This window comes from Cavia porcellus, unplaced genomic scaffold, assembly GCF_034190915.1.
Source record: "Cavia porcellus strain 051 isolate PalLab524CR breed Dunkin Hartley unplaced genomic scaffold, mCavPor4.1 scaffold_1, whole genome shotgun sequence".
Lineage (NCBI taxonomy): Eukaryota > Metazoa > Chordata > Mammalia > Rodentia > Caviidae > Cavia > Cavia porcellus.
This window is the reverse complement of record NW_026947484.1, coordinates 55,927,940-55,949,360: the sequence shown is the minus strand read 5'-3', so window position 1 is coordinate 55,949,360 and position 21,421 is coordinate 55,927,940. Positions and strand designations below refer to the sequence as shown.

The window sequence follows — 21,421 nt, the reverse complement described above, 5'->3', positions numbered from 1 at the left end:
ACCCGTTTCTGTGATGGGGTATATTTCTACTGTCACCATGCTGGTCAGCTGTGCCAAAGGGAGGCCAGGGGTAGATCTGTGTTCCAAAGCTCTTAACTACGAAAGTGGCAAGTAGACTTTAAAATACAACAAAGATAATTCGAGGAGTAGAAATAATGTGTGCAGGAAAAAATCATGGATGGAGGTGCTTTGTTTTAGTGTTTAAAGAAGCAGTAAAGCTTTCATTTTTGTCCTTTCCTCATAATTATGCTTCCTTGTGATAGGATGTCTGATTTTGATGTTTTCTTCTGTGGTTATGTTACAGCCTTCCTTAATAGATTTTAGGGAACTATTTATTTACTTGTAAATGCTTCAGTTTGGGCTATTTCAAGATACGTTCTTATGGCAGTGTTTTCCAAAGTATGCCATGTACATGTTTGTAGGCTTCATTAAACAAAAGTAGGATAAGTGACTTGTATAATTAGTATATGAGAGCACAGTGGTTTGTCCTGTACGGTTGCTGAATTATCAGTCCTGTTTCTGTTTTCTTAGACTCACATAAGACCAGTAGATACTTTTATCAGTTGAAGAAAGACTGGGACCATGTAAAAAGGAGGTCAGGCGTGACTGATTTTTAACCACTTAAATGAAAAGAACTTCTCTTGAATAATTTCTTATTAGAAAAGAAAATTTCTTGATTGGCCTTTTTTGTAGGACTAGGGGGAACCTTAGAAAACTGCCACTCTTTTCATGGGGTTTTCTGGGTGGCCTGCCCTGAGACAGGTGTCTCTGGCTGCTCTCTAAGCCCGAGCCTCTGAACCGGGAGGGGGTTCTGGGGTCTGCACCCAGGAATGGTGTCTTCCAGAAAGGGCTGGAGATTGCCATGAGGTCCGCTGCAGATCCTGGAGCCTCTGGGGCAGCGGCAGAGGTGGGAAAAGAGGCAGAGAACCTTGTCCTGGAAGTGAGACTGCGTGGGAGGTGGGGACGTGGCGGCTCTGAGGTCTGGAAGACACCTGGCTCAAGCGACCCTCCTGGGTGCTTATAAACCTATCATAGAGTAGTGAAGCTTAGGGAAACTCCAGGTTTTAGGTATGATTAGAATCAGGGAAAACTTGTAGCTGCAGAGCCCTTGAAAGTTCTTTACAACCCTTTTCAGAACCCTAGTACAGCAGTGCCGTAGCATGCTGCCTTAAGATTTCTGCTCTTTTAGGGCACCAGTGTTGAGGATATGTAGGAGACCCTGGAGGTTGCACTACACCTGTCTTTGCAGTTTAAAAAATACGTGTGTCTCCTAGTTCTTAAGACTTTGAGTCCAAATAGTGATAGTAAACTAGTGGCTTTGGCATTCAGGTTACAAAACAGAATTGGTGGAGCCTTTTCAGCCCAAACGAACTTAGGTTGTGAGGCAGTTACCTTTATTTGTAAGGACAAAGTAGTAATGTGAGGACAAAAGGGAAGAAGAAAGAGAAGACTAAGCAATGAGAAGCTGTGTATTCTAAAGGTAGTTTGCATCATATGTGCAAGTTTGCTATGGCTCATGGTGAGGGGCGGTGCTAGTTACCAAAGCCTTGTTGCAAAAAAATTCACTGAAGAATTAGTAATTTAACAATAATAAAGCATGTTAAGTCTAGGCACATTTATTCCAATCTGTATTTTGTATATGCTAATAAATATTATTTTTTACTGTATGTGGATTGTATTACATTCAGAATATAAAATAATAATATAATTAATTATTTTTATCATTAATGCTGTTTCTAGCCAAATTACTGTTTCATTGGCTGTAAGGAATTTCAAGGCCATATAGTAAAACGACTAATACTTCTGTAATGTTTTCTTTTACAGGCCATGTCATGTTTGCAGAAATTAAAATGGAGAACGGAAAGTCCAAAGGCTGTGGGACAGTCCGGTTTGATTCCTCAGAGTCCGCAGAAAAGGCCTGCAGGATCATGAATGGCATTAAAATCAGCGGCAGGGAGATTGATGTCCGCTTAGATCGTAACGCATGATTTCACTCCATTTGGAACATTCCTTCATTTGTTTTTTGCTGAATCTTTTAGAAATAGTCTTTTTGTTTGTTTTAGTAATATCATATGCTTATAAAAGCTGTAAAAATGAACTTTTAAAATTCCCACCAGCTTTCAACAGTATAATGTTAAAAATATACTGTGACTTTTTTTGTTGTTGTTGTTCATCTTATGTTGGGTTTCTAAAAACAGCACGTCTGGTCATTCAGTTTAAATGAATGGTTATACTGTTTTTAAAGAAATAAGCCATCTTCTCGTTGTTTTCACTAGGCATAGAAGAGTCTGTTTTGGTTGCCCAGCTTTTATCAATTTATTGTGAGGTGAAAGATAGATGGGTTTTTCAAAGCTTTTGTTTTACACTTTCTAGTTGTCCATGAAAAGAAGGGCTCCAACTAATTAGAATATGATTTCAGTTGGTTTTAAAGTGCTTTTCTTTGGCGTAAAGAATTACTTCAAGTGTTAGATTATAAAGTTCAGGATGTTTTTATTTGACTTAAATGAAGAAAGGGATTTTTTCTTCTGTGTTCTCCCATTCCCATTTTCCACATAACACTATTAATAAAATCAATCCCCACAGCCCCTTATTTTATTATTTCCAATGATTCCAAGTTCATATAGAACTGATAGTGTAGCAAGCCCCAGGTACAGTAATAGGCAGACTACACCCAACTTCCGGTCTAGTTTCCAATTATTAAAGTGAACTGCTAGAAAGAGAAAAATAATTGAGACGGTGAGGGAGATGGTGATGTAGGTGAGTCCTCTGCTGTTCACTCCCACGGGGGTGGATGTGTTTACGAATGCAGTTTGAATGAGCCAGGGAACACCCAAGCACAGCATGTCGAACACGTTGGACCCCACAATGTTGGCCATCGCCATGTCTCCTCTCCCTGCAGGCAGGAAGCATTCTGGTAAAGTGTGCTCACCAGTACTGTATTTCATTGATAGCCTTTGTAAGAAAAACACTGGATACTTTTTTTTTGTTTTTTGGTTAGTTTTAGAAAATTGTTATTAGATATTGCATCTTGTTGAATTTGTATTTTAAACTTTTCCTTCGGTTAGTATTTAAAATCTTAACATTTATTTAATAATAATTATTTATTAAACCATTTCGCAACAAGGTATGTAGCTTACTCATTGCTTTTCATTCTGATTTAACTAGTTACTATTTAATGCACATTCCAATATTATTTGGGGGATCAGATTGAGTGAAACTGCTATGGTATTATATAGCAAACTCTTGCCCTTGAGTCCCTTTTTTCTTTCTTAAAAGTATGTTAAATGAGGAAATAAATATTTTTAAAGTTACTTTGACTCAGTGTATTTTAGCCATGCTTATGGAATGGGCACTTTAGCTTGAGTTTGAGGCCCACGTCTTACCTCTTCTGGCCACCAGCACGCTTGCGACTGTGTCTGGGATACTAGTTCCTGCAGCCAGTAGGGTGAGGCCCATCACGGTGTCAGGGACCCGCAGAGTCTCCCCTGTGGGAAGCATAGATGCTGCATATTACACGCCGTTAGAACCTTCACAGACAGTTCCTTCTCATTCAGAAAGAACCACGGGCGTGTTTAGATTATTTCTGCTTTTATTACTAGTACCTATTAATTTTTACAAAATACTAGGTTTTAGTGCATACATTTTTGATCATATCCGCTACACCCCCTTTTTAGATTTCTGAGCCAGTTTCTAAATAGCAAAACCTTTGGAGTCAGGTTGGTAATGTAGGTTGGTAGGTAAGGTGGCAGTACAGATTTTTAAAATACTTGGCCAAACTTTGACCAATGAGGGATCGCCTTATTTTACCCTCCGGGAAGTTATAGTTGTCTGCAGTACTCCCAGTAGGGCTGTTGCTCAGTACATGCTAAGGGGATTGAACATTGTCTTGGTTTCTTTAACATTTTTTAAAGTATTAGAGTTAAAAATAGTATCTATTTTTAAGTTATTAGGTGTGTTAAGATGTATACATTTTTTTAAACTGCTTTAGTGATACAACTTTAGTGTTTCCTTGGTAAAATCTGTATCTCTGATAAAAGTGAAACCTTTTTGCTTTTTACTTATCTCTTAATGTATGGTCTTAAGTTATTAATACTTCTGTTAAATTTGATATCAGTTCAACATTTTTCCTGGAAACATAAACAGGGAAGTTTAAGAAAGGTAGGGAAAGGCACATGTAACTGCTCTTTTAATGTAACTGGGAATGTAGCTAGAATGGTTTTTTCCTTTCAAAATGCTAAAGAAAGGAGCTTAATTAGAAAGCAGCTTACTTTCTGCATGCTTATTGGTACTGAATTGAAATTGGCTGTTAGTTTTCAATACTTGCTGGAGCTCCTGTGTGCATAAATAGCACCATTCTTGATCACCCTGAGGCCCTGTTCTGTGATCTTTACATGATTCTGCTCTCTTCGTGTTTTCTTAATATCAAATGTGATTTGAGAAAGTGGACAGATTTAATATGCAAATTAACTGGACATTTCCATCTTCCTTATTAAAAAAGAAAAATATTCTGCTCTTTGTGATTCTAATACATATATTAACTTAGAAAAGCCAGGGTAAGCAGACTTTGGGAGGAAAGGCAGACAGCAGTTATTTAAACTTTGCAGGCTCTGTGCAGTCACAAAGTACCCCGTGTAGGGTGGAGAACAGTTGCTATGGCGGGCATGTAAGCCACGGGGCTGTGTTCAACACAGCTTCACGGGCAGAAGCAGGCTGGGTGGTGCAGCGCTGGCAGGCCGGACGTCGGACACTGTGACCTGTGCCAGTGCAGCTTAACCTTTGTGAGAGAAACCCCCAACCCTGCTTGTTCTTTTGTCCATATTTTGCATTTTTCATTTGAAAATCAGAGTAGATTATGACCAGGCAATAACGGTGAAGATAGTAGAAACCTAAAAGAAAACTTGTATTTTATGTCCTTTTCCATCATTTTATAGTGTATTTATGTTGCTGTGTTGAAAAGCAGAATCCAGTGGGCATGCACTGCTTTCCCAAGAGCCTGGCTCCTTCTCTGTGTCACTGTGGAGTGCCATTCACTGCGAAGGGCCGTTTACTGTGCACTCCAGACAGTGGGACTTAATTAGTAGCATAATGCATACATGGATTTATTTTACAATGATTCTTTGAATTATACTTCATGCAGTGTAATAAGCAGGGAAAATATAGTTAATACAGCTTTCAAAGTCTGAATGATCTTATATTTATATTGAATATTTTTGTAAATAGCACTTTTTGTCCTACTGAAAGAGAAGTGCACCCTTGATTACTTTAAGCAAACATAATGCAGGTTTTTCTTACATGAAATGGTTTTCTTGTCCTGTTACATTTAAAATACATACCAGTTATAGTGACCATCCAAACCAGGATGTAGGTGAATGCTGATATCCACAGCGCAGACATGAGGAAGGTGATCATGTAGTAGTTTTTCCAAAACTTTCTTCGACAATCTGGTATTGTTAGGAAAAGTAATGTAATGATAGGAAGGGATAATACCCAGCAAATTCTTTTAAAGTCTGCTTCAGGCATGTGGAAAACACTTGGTGGATCTGTTGTGGAAAAATTAAAAGAGTTTTGAGTTTTCTCAAATGGCCAATTAAATCAGAAATGTCCATTTAGAAAGCTATATTGAAATAAATTAGCTGTATCAGTTTTTAAAAGACCACTTAAAGCATTTGAATACCTCATTACTGATATTGCTGGCAAAAAGAAACTAATTGGAATTGTAGGGCAAACAGTGCAAGATGTCACGCTCAGATTTCTTGATTTATGGCCTCAGTTATCAGAATGTCTTGTGCCATTTTCTCCATATGCCAGAGACTGTCCGAAGTGGGAGTTGCTGTTTCTCGTTTCTCTGTAGAGACTGTGTTTAGGGAGCAGATGCTACCTCTGAGCTGCCCTGAGATCATGCACACTCAGAGAATGTAACATCACTATAGCAACGCTTTCAGTAAGTTGCATATTCTACACTAACTTTGTGTGAGTGTTATGGCCAATATCACTGCTTTATTAACTAAATTCAGGTGCCTCGATGAATCTTAAAAAGAACCTTCAGAAACTAGGAATCAGCATATAATCTACAGTGTAATTTAAATGATCTCAGTGTATCCTTTTATTCAGTTTGTTCTGTATTTTAGAGGGCATGGGTAATAATGATACATTAGATAAAAATGGGTATGCATTTTGGAATTGCTTAAAATTTGTATGGCATTTTAAAAATAATGTACTTTTATTGGAGCAAGGCACATTACAAAAAATGCCAGTAAAATCCTGAGTTCATAATGCCTTAGCCATTAGTTTATATAGATAAAATTTGAATGTAATAAAATAACTTGAATGGGCTTTTTTGACTTTCTTGTTATACAACTTATAGACACATACTTATACTTTAAAGATAGAAACTAACTATTGTAAGAAGAGGAAAAAGTAATATTTTAATTCTTTAAAGTAGTAAATTAGAGTGCTTCTTAATAGTTAAAATAGAATCCAAATAGCTAAAACTCAAGAAGTGATTCATCCATTCATACATTCTAGCCGTAGCTGAATTTGACTTCCACTGAGTACAGGTACTTCCATGTTTTGCTACTGCTTCATATGATGGTTAAGTCTTAGCTGTTTTTTTTACCTCTCCCAACCCAGTCCCTTGACTGAGCAAACTCTAGTTTGCTCAGTCAAGACTTCACATCTTGGAGTTAGTTTTCTGTCCCTTTTCTGGCCCCTGCAGTATCTAGGCCACCAAGTCTTGGCCATGCTTTCCTCAGCATTGTCTCAATCTCTTCTCCCTCATGGGCATTGCCTTCCCTCAGAGACACGCCAGCCCTGCCACACCCTCTTGCAAACTTGTCTCTGGCCCTGTGTTTAAGCTTCTGCAAACTCTGTTTTGGGGTGATATTCCTGAAGTACAGCTCTAATCATGTTCCTGCTGGCACGCCTTCCAGGGCTCACGCCCTCCAGGGCTCACACGCTAGCATTCAGGGCCCTGTCACCTTCCTTTCCATTAGCCTTGTCCTGCTTCCTTACCAAGGGTGTGCTGCCTGGGCCTCACCTGTGCAAGTTCTTCAGCAGGCCTTTGGCTAATGTTCCCTTGGCCTCAGTCCTTGGACCGTTCTTTACTTGTATCTATGTCACTTAGGTTGGTACAGATTTTAGTTCTGCTTGCTTATTGCTTACACCATCCTACAAAGCTCAGTTAGATGCTCCTTTCTCTGTTAATCTGTCACTGCCAGATTTTATACAGTCTGTTCCAGTTAGAAACTGCAGGTTATTTTATTGAAGAAATACTGGCAACTCCTTAAGGTCTGGAACGAGATTAGCCCTAAACCCCTGCTGTATTACGTAATCGGTACACAGCAGCCTAACTTGAACTGAGGCTCTCAAGGTGTTCCTGGGGGCAGGCTGTGGTTATTACCTTCTGAAACCTGGCTGAGACCATGCAGACTTAAGGAGAGCTGGGAGTAGCCTGAGTCTTCATAAAAGATCCCGCTGTCGGTTCTCGACCGGCGGCGGATGAACGGCTGGCCCTCGTTTTCCCAGTCCATCAGCGCCTGTGCACCTCTGTCCTCCATAGCGCCAGCCAGACAGGGGCAGCTAGCGTCGCATTTTCTCAGAACGCACTGCCGGATTTTAATGTCAAAACTCAGCGCCAAAACGTAGAGTCCGTATATCAAAAGCAGTGTACTTCCTTCATACCTAGAAATTAAAGAGCAACTTGGTTTTTGAACTTAAAGCAGCAGTAATTTTAGAGTTAATGACTGGGATTGTGCTCTTTCCTTGTTTTTGTTTTTGTTTACCTTGTGCGTGCCAGGCAAGCACTGCATTGGTGAGGCACATCCCCAGCCCTAGTTAGTACCATCCTTTTTGATAACATTCTAACAAAAGCAGCATTAATCCAATATTTGTAGATATTTTTGTTATGCCACTGACCTAATTTTTAAGAGTTCTTATCTTTAAGAAATATGTCCTGAAGGGCTGGGGATTTAGCTCAGTGGCATAAGTACCTGCCTGGCAAGCGTGAAGTCGTGAGTTCAATCCTTGGTACCAAATAATAATAATAATAATAATTGGAGATTTTCAAAATAAAACTAAGGAGTCGTAATGAGCATTTTTTTGTTGTTGTTTTTGTTTGTTTGTTTTTTGGTCTGCTTGAGGCAGGGTTTCACTTATATGGTTAAGGCTGGCCTTGAACTCACTTTGTAGCCAGGCTAGCCTCACACTTGGGGTGATCCTCTTGCCTCAGCCTCCCGAGTGCTGGGATTACAGGTGGGTGCCACCACACCCACCTGTAATGAGCATTTTCTACTTCAGTTCTTTGATACAGTTAATTTCCCCATACATGTAATAATTATAAAAGAATTATTTCAGCTGTGCCTATTTGAGCTTTTTATTCTAAGAACTTTGTGAAACTGTTTAGAATATGTTACACGGGGGGGGGGGGACTTTTTAGTGGCCATACTGAGATTTTTTTATTTTATTGTAACTGAATTGGGCTTACACTGACAAGGAAACAAAGATAACCTTAGCCATTGCCCCAGAGGCCCTGAGAATTGTTTCCCCTTCCTCCGGCTTCCTAACCATCTGTGGCCAGCTCATGGTACGGCATCTGGACCTGTCGGTGCAGAGCTGTGAAAGCCTCTGCTGCAGCTGAGCCAACAGAGCTCTTCATTTTCCTAGTGTGGGGCATTCACTGGCTCGGACCCTTTAGTCACTGGCCCTTACAGACTGCTGATTCCAGAAAGATCCTTTCTGGGCTCACACGAGCTGCATCAGGATGACTCACTCAGCTGTCATGTTCCCTGCTGGGTTTTAAGTTTCTGGATGGCAGGTATCATCTGGTGCCGCAAAGCTTCTCGATCACTGAGCACGCTTCTCCTTGTTTTCTATTTCTCTCCTGTGCTCCAGAGTTAATATAAGGCACAGCATGTGTGGCTGTGTGTTTTACTGTCTGTCTTTCAGATGCCCAGAATAATGGTGGACACCTAATAGATGTTTGGTGTGCATTTGAAAAAATTTGTATCTGTTCACAGTCACTGTCATTTTCATGTTTTTGTACCAGCGGTGCAGAGAGAGATTACAGGAGAACAGACAGATTTTAATGCTGACTGCTGAATGCTGGCTCCTAGAGGAAGAAAGCTGTACACTTCTTCCCGCTAGATGAACATCCAAGAGAAATTGGCAGGGACGTATTTCACTTCTTTTACTATCTTTTTTCCAGTCTTTTGTGGCCATGACCGCCTCTCTCCAAAGCAAGGTAAGCAATAACCTAGCAGAAGAAAAGCCAACAAAAATTGGGGAAAATTTCTGGACAGCCAGCTGATGGAGAGGAAAAATTGATGGTCTCCAGTGAATCATGAGAAAATACAAGACCGTGAGGTGACTAAAAAAAACCAAAAGCAAAAAACAGCATCAGGCCATGAGGGGAACCCACCGGCAGCTGTGAGGAAGGTAGAACATTCCAGCAACTGGGAATAAGGAGTGGAGGGGGCATATCATTGAGAAGTGGCAGGATGGCATCTCTGCATAAAGGTGCCCAAGCCATTGGACTTCATGCTCTAGTTAGGTTTTATAGGGGAGTCACAGTAATTTTGCACTTACCAGTAAACTTTGTTGTCAAATATTATGGCAAAAAGTGCTGCCGCGCTCACAGTGTACGCTGTGCAGTCCCTGAACAGAGGCCAGCAGGACAGTGGTGAGACCTGTGGACGAGAGCAGCTTGTCCCCACTGCTGTGGGCAGGGAATCCAGCATGGGGGGTGGTACACTGCTGAGGCCATTTGCATATTAAAGCTGTTACCTTTTGTGTATTGCTTAGAGAGAAAGAAATCTGGAGGAATAATTGTTTCTAAACACACCCTGACTGATACCAATTGGAACAGGAACTACCAGGTTACCTAAATTGCATAAGTGCTTTTCCACTGATTAAATGCGATTGATGTATTACTAGTGGCTTGTTGCTCATCCCGGACAATGAATTACTTTTATAACTTGTCAAGATGATACGCTTTATTGAGTAAAGTCTTCTTACATACCACGTTAGAGAGCAAGCCACAGGCTGCACAGATGCCAAGGAGATTATAGATGGCAGATCCGAGAATAGTGCTAATGCCGATGTCCCCCCTTGTGATGAATACACCTGTTGGTAAGAGGGCAGCTGCAAGTTAGTGCTCACCTGAAGAAAATCAAATTACATCCAGTAAGCAGAAAGAGCCACACTCACCCAGGAAAGCGGTCACCAACTCAGGAGCTGAGCTCCCCGCTGCCATGAACGTCGCGCCTGCCACATCCTGAGATAATCCAAGGGCTGAGGATACATGAAATGATTATTGTGCCCGAGGAAGGAACAAGCGAAAGGATGTTTTCACAGCTGAATATAACAGACATGCAAGGCTGTAGCTTCACGTAAGACATATTAACATGAGATTTAGCTACACAAAGACTGAGCTGGAAAGTAAAATGGGAGGGTTAGAAAAAGAATAATCTAGTGCCCTGCTTTCTTCATGGAGCCCAAACTGAATGCTCTACAGGAATGGGGAGACACCACCGGGGGGCCACTGTGCTATCCTGGTCACCAAGATTAGGGCTTGTTTCCAACCCAGCTGACATTCCCAGCTGTAGACGAGGAGGAGCAACACCTTTAAAACTAAGGTACCCCACTGGAAAGAAGAGTGCACATTACTACTTAAGATCTTTAGGTGAAGCTGAATTGAGCTTGTTCACAAATCTGCAGTGTCCACTGTTGTAGATTTAAAAACTGGTGTTCAGCTTAATACCAGCTGAATTAAATCAGCATGGTGCTGAGTGTAGATGGCCACCGGGGGAGAGTTGCCAGCGTAAATAGAGACGTGGAGAGGAAGAGCGACACACTGGATTCTCCTAAGTGGTGGTCTTTGGAGCCATTGGTTCTCCTGGAGGAGCTAGCTCATCATGACGAGCTTCCCCAGTATGAGTTTGGCCACTGTCATCACAGGAGCTTGAGACCTTGGTGGTGAGAATGGCTGTGGTTCACTTTGGGAGAGCTCTGGTCCTTACATTGAGCATGGCTTCCTGGCTCCGGAGGGGAAGATGTATGCTGTTTAATCTTCAGGAGAAGCCTGTCACACCAGCTTACTGGCAGGTACTCAACTGTTCTCATCTGAGGAGCTCGGGACCTCCTTGTCACTGAGGATGGCTGTGGTACTTTTCAGGACAGTCCTGGGCCTTATTTTGAGCATGACTTCTTGGCTCCAGTGTAGAACCCTCATCCTATCAACACAGCTCCACCCCACTGGCGTAGACTTTTTAGCTTCCACCACTGACCTTTGGACCTTCCCAGGGCGGATCCATAAAATAGACTGGCGTGAATCCTCGTTTGGGCTCTGGGCCTCCAGTTGGCCTCGTGGGGAACACTGTCATGGGTCTTCATCTGGACTCATGTGGGACACTGCTGTGGGCTCCAGGTCCTTGGCTCTTAGTTTGCTGGACCCTGGTGTTTTCTTCTGTCCCTGTTCCAGTGGTGTGTCCCTAGGTCTTTAGTGTTGTGGACAGATTTCCTGCACTTTGTTGTGTTTAACTCTGGGTGACCATCGTAAAATAATAGTATAAATCCTGTGTCCTTACTCTTGATGGTTCTCACAACCCTGACTACAGCATCCACACTAATTACAAAGTACTTAATATCTAATACAATTTAATTTTAAATATTGTATAAACATTTAAAACATTGATCTATTAAAACTCTTAAGAAACGCAGGAAGACACAGTGCCACTGTTTGAATAGTTGTGTGTGTATCCTCTAGACTTGATAAGTTGCATATGCTTTAACTTAGCCAGTGCCACGAGACTCAGTATGGTTTTGGGCCTTTTGGTGTTAGAGCGGCGAGCTCCACTGTGTGAAGGGGAAGAGGAGGCCATGCTGAAGACGTAACCTCAACTCTGCTTTGGGGAGGCTTTGGCCAGGCTGCCCTGGAAGTCCAGCTGGGCTTTCTGCAGACTGGAGGCCAGCTAGAGGCCCCCTCTCTCCCCAGGTTACGGGTTCCACTCCTGCGCCTCTTGGTCGCAAACTGCTGATTACTGTTGTTGACTGTATCCCTTTGGCTCTTCATTTGCTGGACCCTGGTGTTTTCTTCTGTCCCTGTTCCAGTGGTGTGTCCTGGTCTTCATCTTGGGGACCAACACCCACTTCCTCCTTGGGTGCGACCCTGGCCTTTGACCTTGCAGATTGCGTTTTGTTTCTTGATAGGGCAGATTGAACTTTACACAACAGGGTACTGAGGCATTTTCACCCCATGTGTTTTTCCAGGACCTTTCTACACTGTGTTTAAACAGAGGCCCAGCACAAACTCAGTGGGCAGAGCGCTTCTTTAGAAAATGAGGCCCCAGGACCCCAGAAAAAACAAGGAATAAATAAGAGTCTCCTGCGGAGCCTGAGTGAACTTTTGTGACAATCTGTGATGTTTCTGAGTATGGGACATTATGTGGGCAGTGATCACTGTTCTAAGCCACTGGTTTTGGACTTACTTGTTAATTATCTTTGGCTCCATAGATAACTGTCTGGCTGTTGTTTATTTATATGTTACACTTCCTCAATCTACTATGTGGGGTGCTTCTTGTTGTGCTAGGAATAGGGCACTCAACCAGTGTTCCTGCCCTCGAGGAGCTTTACTTCTAGTGGGAAAAATACATAGCCAGGTATAGAGACAGGTCAGGGAAGAAGACGGCTGAGCTGCTTTGCTGCCAAAGGAACTTCGACTGTGAAACATTCTTTCGAGATGGGATTGTTGAGTCCGGGGGGCCTCTGACCACAGCCTGACTGTTTGCTGTTGGCTGTGTCGCTTGAGCATCTGTCTGCAGTGTGACGGGGAAGCCTGGTGTAGCTTGCATTGCATCAAGTTTCTTTCCCAAGTGATTATGAAGATGTGAGGCATGTGCCTTCTGCTCCCGCAGGCCCCATGTCCTCAGACTCAAGCACTCCATGTGGCAGACATTCAGAGAGAAAACCACATCTGTTCTACACAGACTTCTCATGTCTTTGTCTCCTAAATGACCGGGTGAAACAGCTACAAACTAACCTTGCTGTTGTTTGGGGTATTGTAAGTGAGTTAGAGGTGATGTAATGCTAAGGAAGGAATGCAGGTTATATAAAAATAGGGTACCATGTTATAGAAGCAACTCGAGCACCCCAGAGCTGGGGATCATCAGAGGGGTCCTGGAATGAGCCCCTTGTGGTACCAAAGGAGGGCTGTGCTATCTTCATAAAACCACTCTAAACAGTGTGCGTGCATATACATATATAGTATATAGACACACTTATATACAATATACACATTTGTGTTACAACTCTGACCAACTGGCCATAAAATTTAAAAACAGTTCCTTTTAATATATATATATATATATATATATATATATATATATATATATATTTTGTAGCATTTTAATAATAAAATAATCTGGTTACATTTACTACCTTGTATTTTGCCTGAGCTATGAAGGAATGCATTCCAAAACACCTGTAGAGAACTGATTCTGTGGAAGACAGGACCCCTTGTCCTCAGTCTAACGGCGGTAACAGTAGAGTGAAGTCCGCCTGACCATAGCCTTAGTATCCACAGGACACTTGACCTCTGGCCCTCACAATTACCTGGCCACAGCTTGCCTGGAGTCAGATGATGGGATGCGAAACTAGATCCACTTGACATCAGAAAGCTGGTTAATACCCAGCCACATCACGCTCCCTGCCTTAGCAGCCCGGTAACTTACAGGCTGCTCCATGCTCCATTAGATCTGAGTGCGTGGTGTGGCTTTAAATTCGAGCCAAGGGGACCACGCTTCAGATCAGAGGACAAAGAACAACAAAGAAAGCTCAGCCTCTCAGGAGCCCGCGTGCCCGGGTAACGGGCAAAGCTCGCGTCTGAAGCCTTTGTGCCCTGGGAAACTTTGACCTCTGTAAATTTCATGAGGATTAAGAACTAAACAATCTCCTGAAACTACAGGTATCCAAATGCCACACTTAAGAGTTATTCCGTTCCCAGTTTTGTCAATTTAGAACCGATTCCACCTAGAATTAAAACTTGTATTTTCTTTTCCATATTTCTGAATCATAAAGTATTAGAGAAAGTGAAAATAATTTTCTAAATGCCAACATTTTATGAAGCTGTGTTTCCTCCCATTCATATTAAAATCGTTTGCTTAAGTATCAGCATGGTGCATAAATTGGAATTTCTAACCTAATAGCTTATTATCATGATATTTAAAAAGAGGTTCTTGGGTTTGTTTTACGTAGCTATCTTGGGAAAATCGACAGAGAGCTGCTGCAAACAGGTTCAAAACTCTGAGATGCCCTTTTCCAAGTCAAAGCGTACCGTTTTCTTTACACTGAACATAAAGATAAGAAGTAATAGTCTTGTTTGGGTTTTAATGAAGTTATCATATATTAGGTTATACTTGAAAATAATTTAAAAGTATCACTTTTGAAATAATTAAGTATTTTTAGAAATGGACTAGCATGATATGGATACTAATGTAAGATAAAAGGAACTTTAAACAAAATATTTTAGCAATATAAGGTACAGCTGCTATGTGGATTATCTAGACAGACACAATAAAGGGTTCTATAAGCTTACTACCTACCTAGGGAAACAGTACTTGCTTTTATTTACCTTAAACTAGGTTTCACGCTCTGGCAGACATCACAGATTTGCTATTTGCTTTGGTCATATTTGTATTAGCTTTGATCATGTGCCTTATCCACTTTCCTCTCCCCTGGGTGAAGGTGTCTAACCTTAGTCTGCGCTTGAGTTACAGTGAGCATTCGATGGCTATTTCCTGTGTGTGAGGTCCTGAGTGAGTACTTCCGTGGCATTTGCTCATGCACTTGGGCAACAAACTCCTGGGCAAAGAACTCCACTTACCCTGTTTCCCTGATGCCAAAGCTGGGAGAGAGAGAAACAGAGCCCTCGCCCAAGGTCTGTTAGTAACTGGCAGAGCAGGGACTGGAACGTGGTCCCAGAGTGGACACTATGTCCCAAATAGATTGCTAGTGTCATGTGCCGCTGGAGTATATGGTGGCTGTGTTCCTCCCTTCCGGTCCTACGAGGAGTCTCAGCATTGTCACAGAGCAGTCAGCAAGCAGGTTAGCTCAAAGAGCCAGAAAGGGCTAGAAACACCCAAGCAAACAGTACCAGTTCTGTCCTCAAGGTCATGGGACTCACTTCGCAGACCAAGCACGAGGATCTTGGGCGAAGGTTATAAAGTCACGCTTACATACATGAGCGAGACCACAGGGGCTGCTTCCATTCCTTACAGCCCGGAATTCTCATCTCTGTTCCTCCGAGCTTCTGCTGAGCAAGAACCTAGAGCGCACAGCTGACGAGAGTGAAGGATGTTGCCTGGGCTTCACTGCTTATCCCATTACCTCTGGATCCCTGGGCTTGAACCCCTAAGCACATAACTCGTTTCCCAGAACCTGGTTTTGCAGATTAAGGTGATAGAAAAATGTCTCAATCTGCCCAGTAGAGATATGTGCAATGCTTTTCCAGGGTTGAAGGGCAGAGAGGAGGCCATGCGACATTTCTGATCGCAAGTACAGCAAGCAGGGAAAACCAGAATCCTCACTAGAAGGATCTGCTGGCAGCGTCTCTGAGAAGCTGCTGGACCACTGTGCATAGGCTGGGCTGAGCGGGGGCACTGCTAGGTTACTGGCAAGAGCCTCTGCCCTCCACAGTTTCCGGTTCTGCTCCTGCATGGGGACTCCACTCCTGAGCCTCCCCTTGCTAAAGGTTCCCTAGGACCCTGAGCCTTCATGGTGATGTGAAGGTGGAGGGACACAGTGATGGGGCAGGGGTGGGCCAGTGGCCTACAAGCCCATCCTGTTCCTGGCTGGAACTCAGAGCACTATCCGCATCACAGGTGATAGTTAGGTGCTTAGCGCTATTCTAGGATCTTATGTACATTTCAGACAAAATGTGTAGGCCTGAGAACCCAATTATTATGGAGGAAGTGTTTATAACATTAATTAAAGCCCTGTATAATGTTGCCAAGAGTCTAAACTGGCTCTTAAATGATTTCACATAGCCTCTATTGTATACTGCCCCATAGTCACAGTGGGGATTTGATATATGTTTTTGTCAAAATTTTCAGTGCCTTTGAGAGGAACACATCGTAAACTTGCTTGATGGCAGCTAATCTCAGACAAGGAAATGTAAAATTACACAGCAGTAAAGATCCCGCTTGAATGTTGACATTAGACAGGTGAAGATTCTGCTGAGCACAGGCTCTCCTCATTCCCTGATCATTTTCTCATAAGTAGAGTCAGTATGTTACACAGTCTGCGGGATTTCGGGGACGTACAGTTACCTGGGCACACATCACACTATATGCATACGTTTATATGGGCACGCACTACACTAGTTCTGTAATTGTATCACGATAAACAGCTGACCAGTTAACTTCAGCCCACTGTGGGGTGTCTCACCAAACTGCTTTGAGGATGACATTAACAATTATTAGCTGATAAAATGAGCAAAGTATTACAACTCAGTGCTCACTGAAGAGCTGCGGGAAGGGGCCATGTCTGCAGACTCTTCTGGCGCCAGTTTCCGTGGACGGAAACACATGGTGGGGAATCATTTTACTGCTGCTGTCACAGTTTGGATGAGACCAGGCTAGACCTTGAAGAGAGACAGGGCAGAATGAACACGTAAGCATTTAGAAATGAATTGAGCTAGCAGGGTTTCAATCTCGTTTGTTGCCAGTTTTCAGAGGCAGGCTCAGTTCATAACAACCTGACGGTGGCATGGGGTCCACAGCCACAGTGTGTGTAACAGCTACTGCATTTTAGTCTGTGGCGTGGAGATTTGCTGGAGAGACATGTTTGCTGGTACTGTCCCCCGGGCAATCCCACAAGTGGCAAGACAGAAGTCATTAGGACAGGCATGTGAAATCTCTTAACGAACATTATTTTGAAGTCATAATCTAAATTGAAATGCAACAGTTGCTTCTGTAGGCTAGAAAAGCTATCTCCACTTTTAAGAGGACTTTGTAAACAAAATTTTTCATGGAATTTTTCCTTCAGTCCTGCCATTGTTTAGGGCAGTCATGGTTTAGAACGTGTGGAGTACTGTGGAATTTAGATTTCTTAATGGTATAGTGAAATTTAGTTAAATTTTTAGTTGTTTATACTTTTCTGATTAAATGTGTGGTGCAGACATGAATAAATTTTTTAGAATAGGGTTGGGATAAAGAAGCAGTTACAAACATATAAACCAAGTATTTGAAAATTGGTCAGCTTGAAAAATGGTCTTATATTCCATAAGAAGACAAGATTTTAAGATGAAGAAATAAAAATAGGGGAAAATGATAAGGGAAAGAAAATAAGAACCTGGAGACCATATTCTTGAGTGACATAAATCAGATGTGTGTAAACACCGCTTTGTTTGTCCAGTGTGAGAAATTGAAAGTGTAAATAAGGACCAAAATAGATAATAGGTATCATGAAATACAAAGAAAATGTTCAAATTCGAGGAGGACCAAGAGAGGGAGGAGGGAAAGTGAAGAAGGGAAAAGGAAAAAAATGAGAAAAGAAGGAAAAAATGGAAACAAAGCTTTTTTGAGTGGGGAGGGAAGAAAGGGTCAGGGAGGGGAGAGGAAGGGGAAATAAAGAGAATCAAATCATCACGGACAGTTACAGATTCCCTGTGATGAATGTGATTATGTAGACCTAAAGTGTACCAAGGAGAAACCAGTAAGAGAAGGAGACGGAGAGGAGAATGGAGCAGAAAAGAAGTTAGGATGTGTCATGTATAGGCACCAACTCCCCAGAAGGAATGTGAATAGGTTCTAATAAAACGCTCTTTCAAAAAGAAAACATAACTTTTAGTGCCTAGTGATAAAAAGATCTAAGTAAAAAGCCACAAGGAAAGTGATTAGAGATTTATAAACCTACTTAAAATATTTAAAGTTCAATGTGATTGACCCAAAATCAAAAGGCAACAACAAACCATGAAAGATCATACAACACAGAAATTATGTCAGAAAATGTTTATATCTTAAGTCTTGAAAAATCAATGAGCAATACTGATTTTTTCTTTCTTCTCCCATAGAATATGAGCAAAATAGCACAGAAATCAAAGCAAATTTCAACATATAAAATATTCAGCCCCATAAATAAGAGGATAAATACAGAGTTTGCAGAATGAAGTTCTAGTTTACAGTAATTGAAAAGCATATTAAAAATAACATTTTCTCAAGTGGAGACTGTGTATATCAAGGAGGTTTAAATCAGCACACCCTCCGAGGGAGGCTTTTCGGCACTTACGAGGCTTAACATAGTTGACTCTACCTCCCCATCAGAAATTCACCAGAAAAGAATGTACATAATTTATACAAGTATGGGCATAATAGTATTCAAAACAAATCAAATGTCCAGAGTAACTGTAGTTTAAAATGATATGTTTCTAGTGGAGACTTGCAATATGTGAAAACCCTTTCAGGTGTTCACATCGTTTATTTATTCTGACTGTGAAAATCATGTATTTGAAGAGTAACTATGGGAAGAAAAGTGCATAATTGAATATTTTTTTATTTTATTTTTTTGGTACCAGGGATCAAACTCACAACCTCATGCTTACCAGGCAGGCGCTTATGCCGCTGAGCTAAATCCCTGGTCCGAAATTGAGCATTATGTGAGGAAAAGTAAAGATCTCAATCTCTTTCTCTCCCTCCTTCCCTTCCTCTCTCTCTGTCTGTGTCTCTCTTTGTTGTATCTGTCTCTGTCTCTTTGTCTCTCTCTCTCTCTATATATATATATATACACACACACACATATACATACACATATATATATATATATATATATATGTTTCAAAAGACTGAAAAGAATACTATATGCCAACTTTTAACTGTGAGGATTTTGGGCTGGACATATATAGGTGGGATTACCATTTTCTTCCCTTTTAAGAATTTTTTCATTCAGTGAACAAAAAGCATGTTAAGGTAATTTAACACACATCAAAATTATCAACACCAAGGTGAAGTATGTAAGTGTAAAAATGTATGTTTGTGTTGACTCCAGTTAATTAACTGCAGTAAATTGTTACTGTCTCTAGGCTCTGCTGCTGTAGGGTCTAAGTACAGTGCCTTCCCGCTGTGAGCAAGGGAACGACTCAGGTGCTTTGCAGTTCAGTGGGGCTGGGAGATGGGGTGGGTAAAGCAAGCGTGTGTGCATGTGTGTGCGTGTGTGTGTGTGTGTGTGTGTGTGTGTGTGTGTGTGTAACAGAGAGAGATGGACAGACAGAGACGAGACAAGGAGACAGAGGGAGAGAGATGCTGGTGTTTCTGTGCAATCCCAAGAACCTGAAATAGAAAACCCAGTCCTTCAGTTTGTCTTGGAGATGAGCACCAGGTCATCAGGAGACAGAGTCTGGCAGTGCGGGTGTGTGTTTTGTTTTTGTTTTTGCACTGATATCCTGGGCGCTGCCTGCGGCTGGAGGCCTAGAACTCAGGGCCTTGGATGGCAGATCCTAGTTTCAGAAACTGGAAATAAAGCTTAATTTTTAACAGCTGCATTCACAGTTCTATGCCTGCGTCACTCCGATAGGATGTAGGATTCATTCTCTCACTGGCTCTTAGCTATCCACTCATGTCCTTAACGGCAGGGTGGGAAGAGGAGGCCTTAGTCTCACGTGCTCATCATCGAGCTCTTTAAATAAAGTTTTGCTGTTCTGAGAACAAACGTGTAAGATTTTTCAAAGTATCAAGTGGTAAGGACCAGCAGTGGCACCGTATTTAGGAGTACAACTCAAGTGCATGAATGTGAAATCCTGGAACCGGCCGGATGGTGCGCGGGAGGTTCCTGGAGATTGGCAGTGTGTGTGGCAGCATCTGGAGGCTCTTGACTCCAGTCCCTCCCCAGAGGAACCGCACCCAGCTGGCTCCCTAAGACTTGGGGCCTCACAGCACAGATGTGAGCACTCTGCACCCAGTCGGGACTGAGGTGAGCTGCTTTAAGCACACCTGGCCACACCCAGCCACGCATCCAGCTCAGAAGGCAACTTACTTTCACTGATGATCTCCAGGGCGGGCAGAAAGTACTGGTCACAGACGATGGACACGGCCAGGAACATGTAAAGGATGATGAGGAGGTAGATGACCACACCGCCGTCTGCACGCTCCTGCGGTGTGAAAAACCCTTCGGGAAACTCGGCCGAGGGGGAAAGCACGCACTGGGTGCTGTTTCCTAGAGAGGGGAAGGAGGGGACAGCGTGGTGATTGTTGGAGTCACGAGATGCAAGCTCACAGGAGCTTTCCCTTAAGCCGGGCTGTATCTGGGTGGAATTTTAAGACCCATGTGAAAGCCTCTACGGCCCTTCTGAGTGTAGTGAAGCCCGAGAGCCTTAAAGTAATCGGCCTTTGGGGTTGGAAGCTGTATTCAGGAACAAACTGATGATGGAAGATTGAAAGAGAGGAAATTATTCAATCGCTTTTTGTGTCTGTACTTAGAAAGGAATTTTCACCCCTCTGCCACTCTCAGTAGGAACTGGGTCTCTGGTAAATAAATATTTCTAGTCACTAGTTCATCTTCTCATCTCAGAGCCTAAGCTGTCCTCAGGCCTCTGCAAAGAACCGTCTACCGATGGCCGAGGTTTGAGGGTGATGGATTTTTTTTCAAACAATAAAACCAGAGACTTGCCTAACCCTTAATGGCTTGAATTATCACAGAGCTATCTTGAAAAGCTTCCCAGAGGGAGCATAAATGTTGACTGTCCTTGCTGAACGCTAAAAATCAGAGCCAACTCAGCAGGAAAGAAGCAAGAGTCTCGGGTACATTTCCCTCACCCTGCATCTGAACCCCTGCAGTTGGGAACAAACCAGCAGGTGCAGTTGGCCGCAGAGGTGCCTACCTGTGGCCCTTGGGAGACGCTGAGGCAGGGAGGCTCCCGGGGAAGGCAGGGGTCCTATGGCTCCCAGGATGCTGAGCACCAGGGCCCTCCTGGCCCACGCTGGGCCCCGGTTCCTCTGCATTTCTGCTGCGCTCTATCTGGAGCTGGCAACCCACGAAGGGGGAGAAAGAGGATTCGCAGAGTCATGTGAGGAGTCTCCTTCCTGCTTCCCAGGCTCTGCCCGGGGCTCATCTCGGTGAGGCCAGCACGGGGGTGAGGGTGACTGGAGCCAGCCAAGCTTCTCTAATCAGGAATCCCAAGCCCCAGGAGGAACCGGGGAGGAGAGCTGAGGCGCATTCTCTCATGGGTCCCCAAGGTTCTCAGAGCTCAGGGCAGACCCAGGCAGCCTCCTCAGCCACTTTGCCTCCTGCAGCTTTGGGCTTTCTCTAGATTTGTACAGAGCTATTGCAATGGTTTCCACCCCTCTCTCCCCAGTCCTTGCTCCTGGGAAGAGCCGGGGCCCGTGCCTGTGCTTTCCTTGACTGAGTCGGCTTTCTTTTGTGGTTCTGCTTTGGCTTC

General features: G+C 42.8%; 2 protein-coding genes across 4 annotated transcripts in view; one reads left to right on the top strand and one right to left on the bottom strand.

The window, feature by feature from the left end:
• Myef2 (myelin expression factor 2) overlaps positions 1-3,311 on the top strand; it is a 35,344-nt gene extending 32,033 nt beyond the window's left edge. For both annotated transcript variants that reach the window (XM_063248274.1, XM_013154680.3), the window contains one exon: positions 1,825-3,311. In XM_063248274.1, coding sequence (XP_063104344.1) covers positions 1,825-1,988 — 164 coding nt within the window. In that variant the 3' untranslated portion in view covers positions 1,989-3,311. The remainder of the gene's footprint in view (positions 1-1,824) is intronic.
• On the bottom strand, positions 2,466-21,094 carry Slc24a5 (solute carrier family 24 member 5). Of its 2 annotated transcripts, XM_003471767.5 has the most exons (9): positions 20,864-21,094; positions 20,020-20,199; positions 10,204-10,287; positions 10,016-10,119; positions 9,583-9,683; positions 7,400-7,680; positions 5,334-5,540; positions 3,384-3,485; positions 2,466-2,893 (listed from the first exon to the last, which is right to left on the bottom strand). In XM_003471767.5, exons 1-9 carry the CDS (start codon positions 20,982-20,984, stop codon positions 2,571-2,573), a joined length of 1,503 nt encoding a protein of 500 aa, XP_003471815.1. In that variant the 5' UTR covers positions 20,985-21,094; the 3' UTR covers positions 2,466-2,570. The 2 variants fall into 2 exon arrangements, with proteins under 2 accessions (XP_003471815.1, XP_063104333.1); XM_063248263.1 differs by lacking the exon at positions 10,204-10,287.
• Between the last annotated feature and the right edge of the window lie 327 nt (positions 21,095-21,421).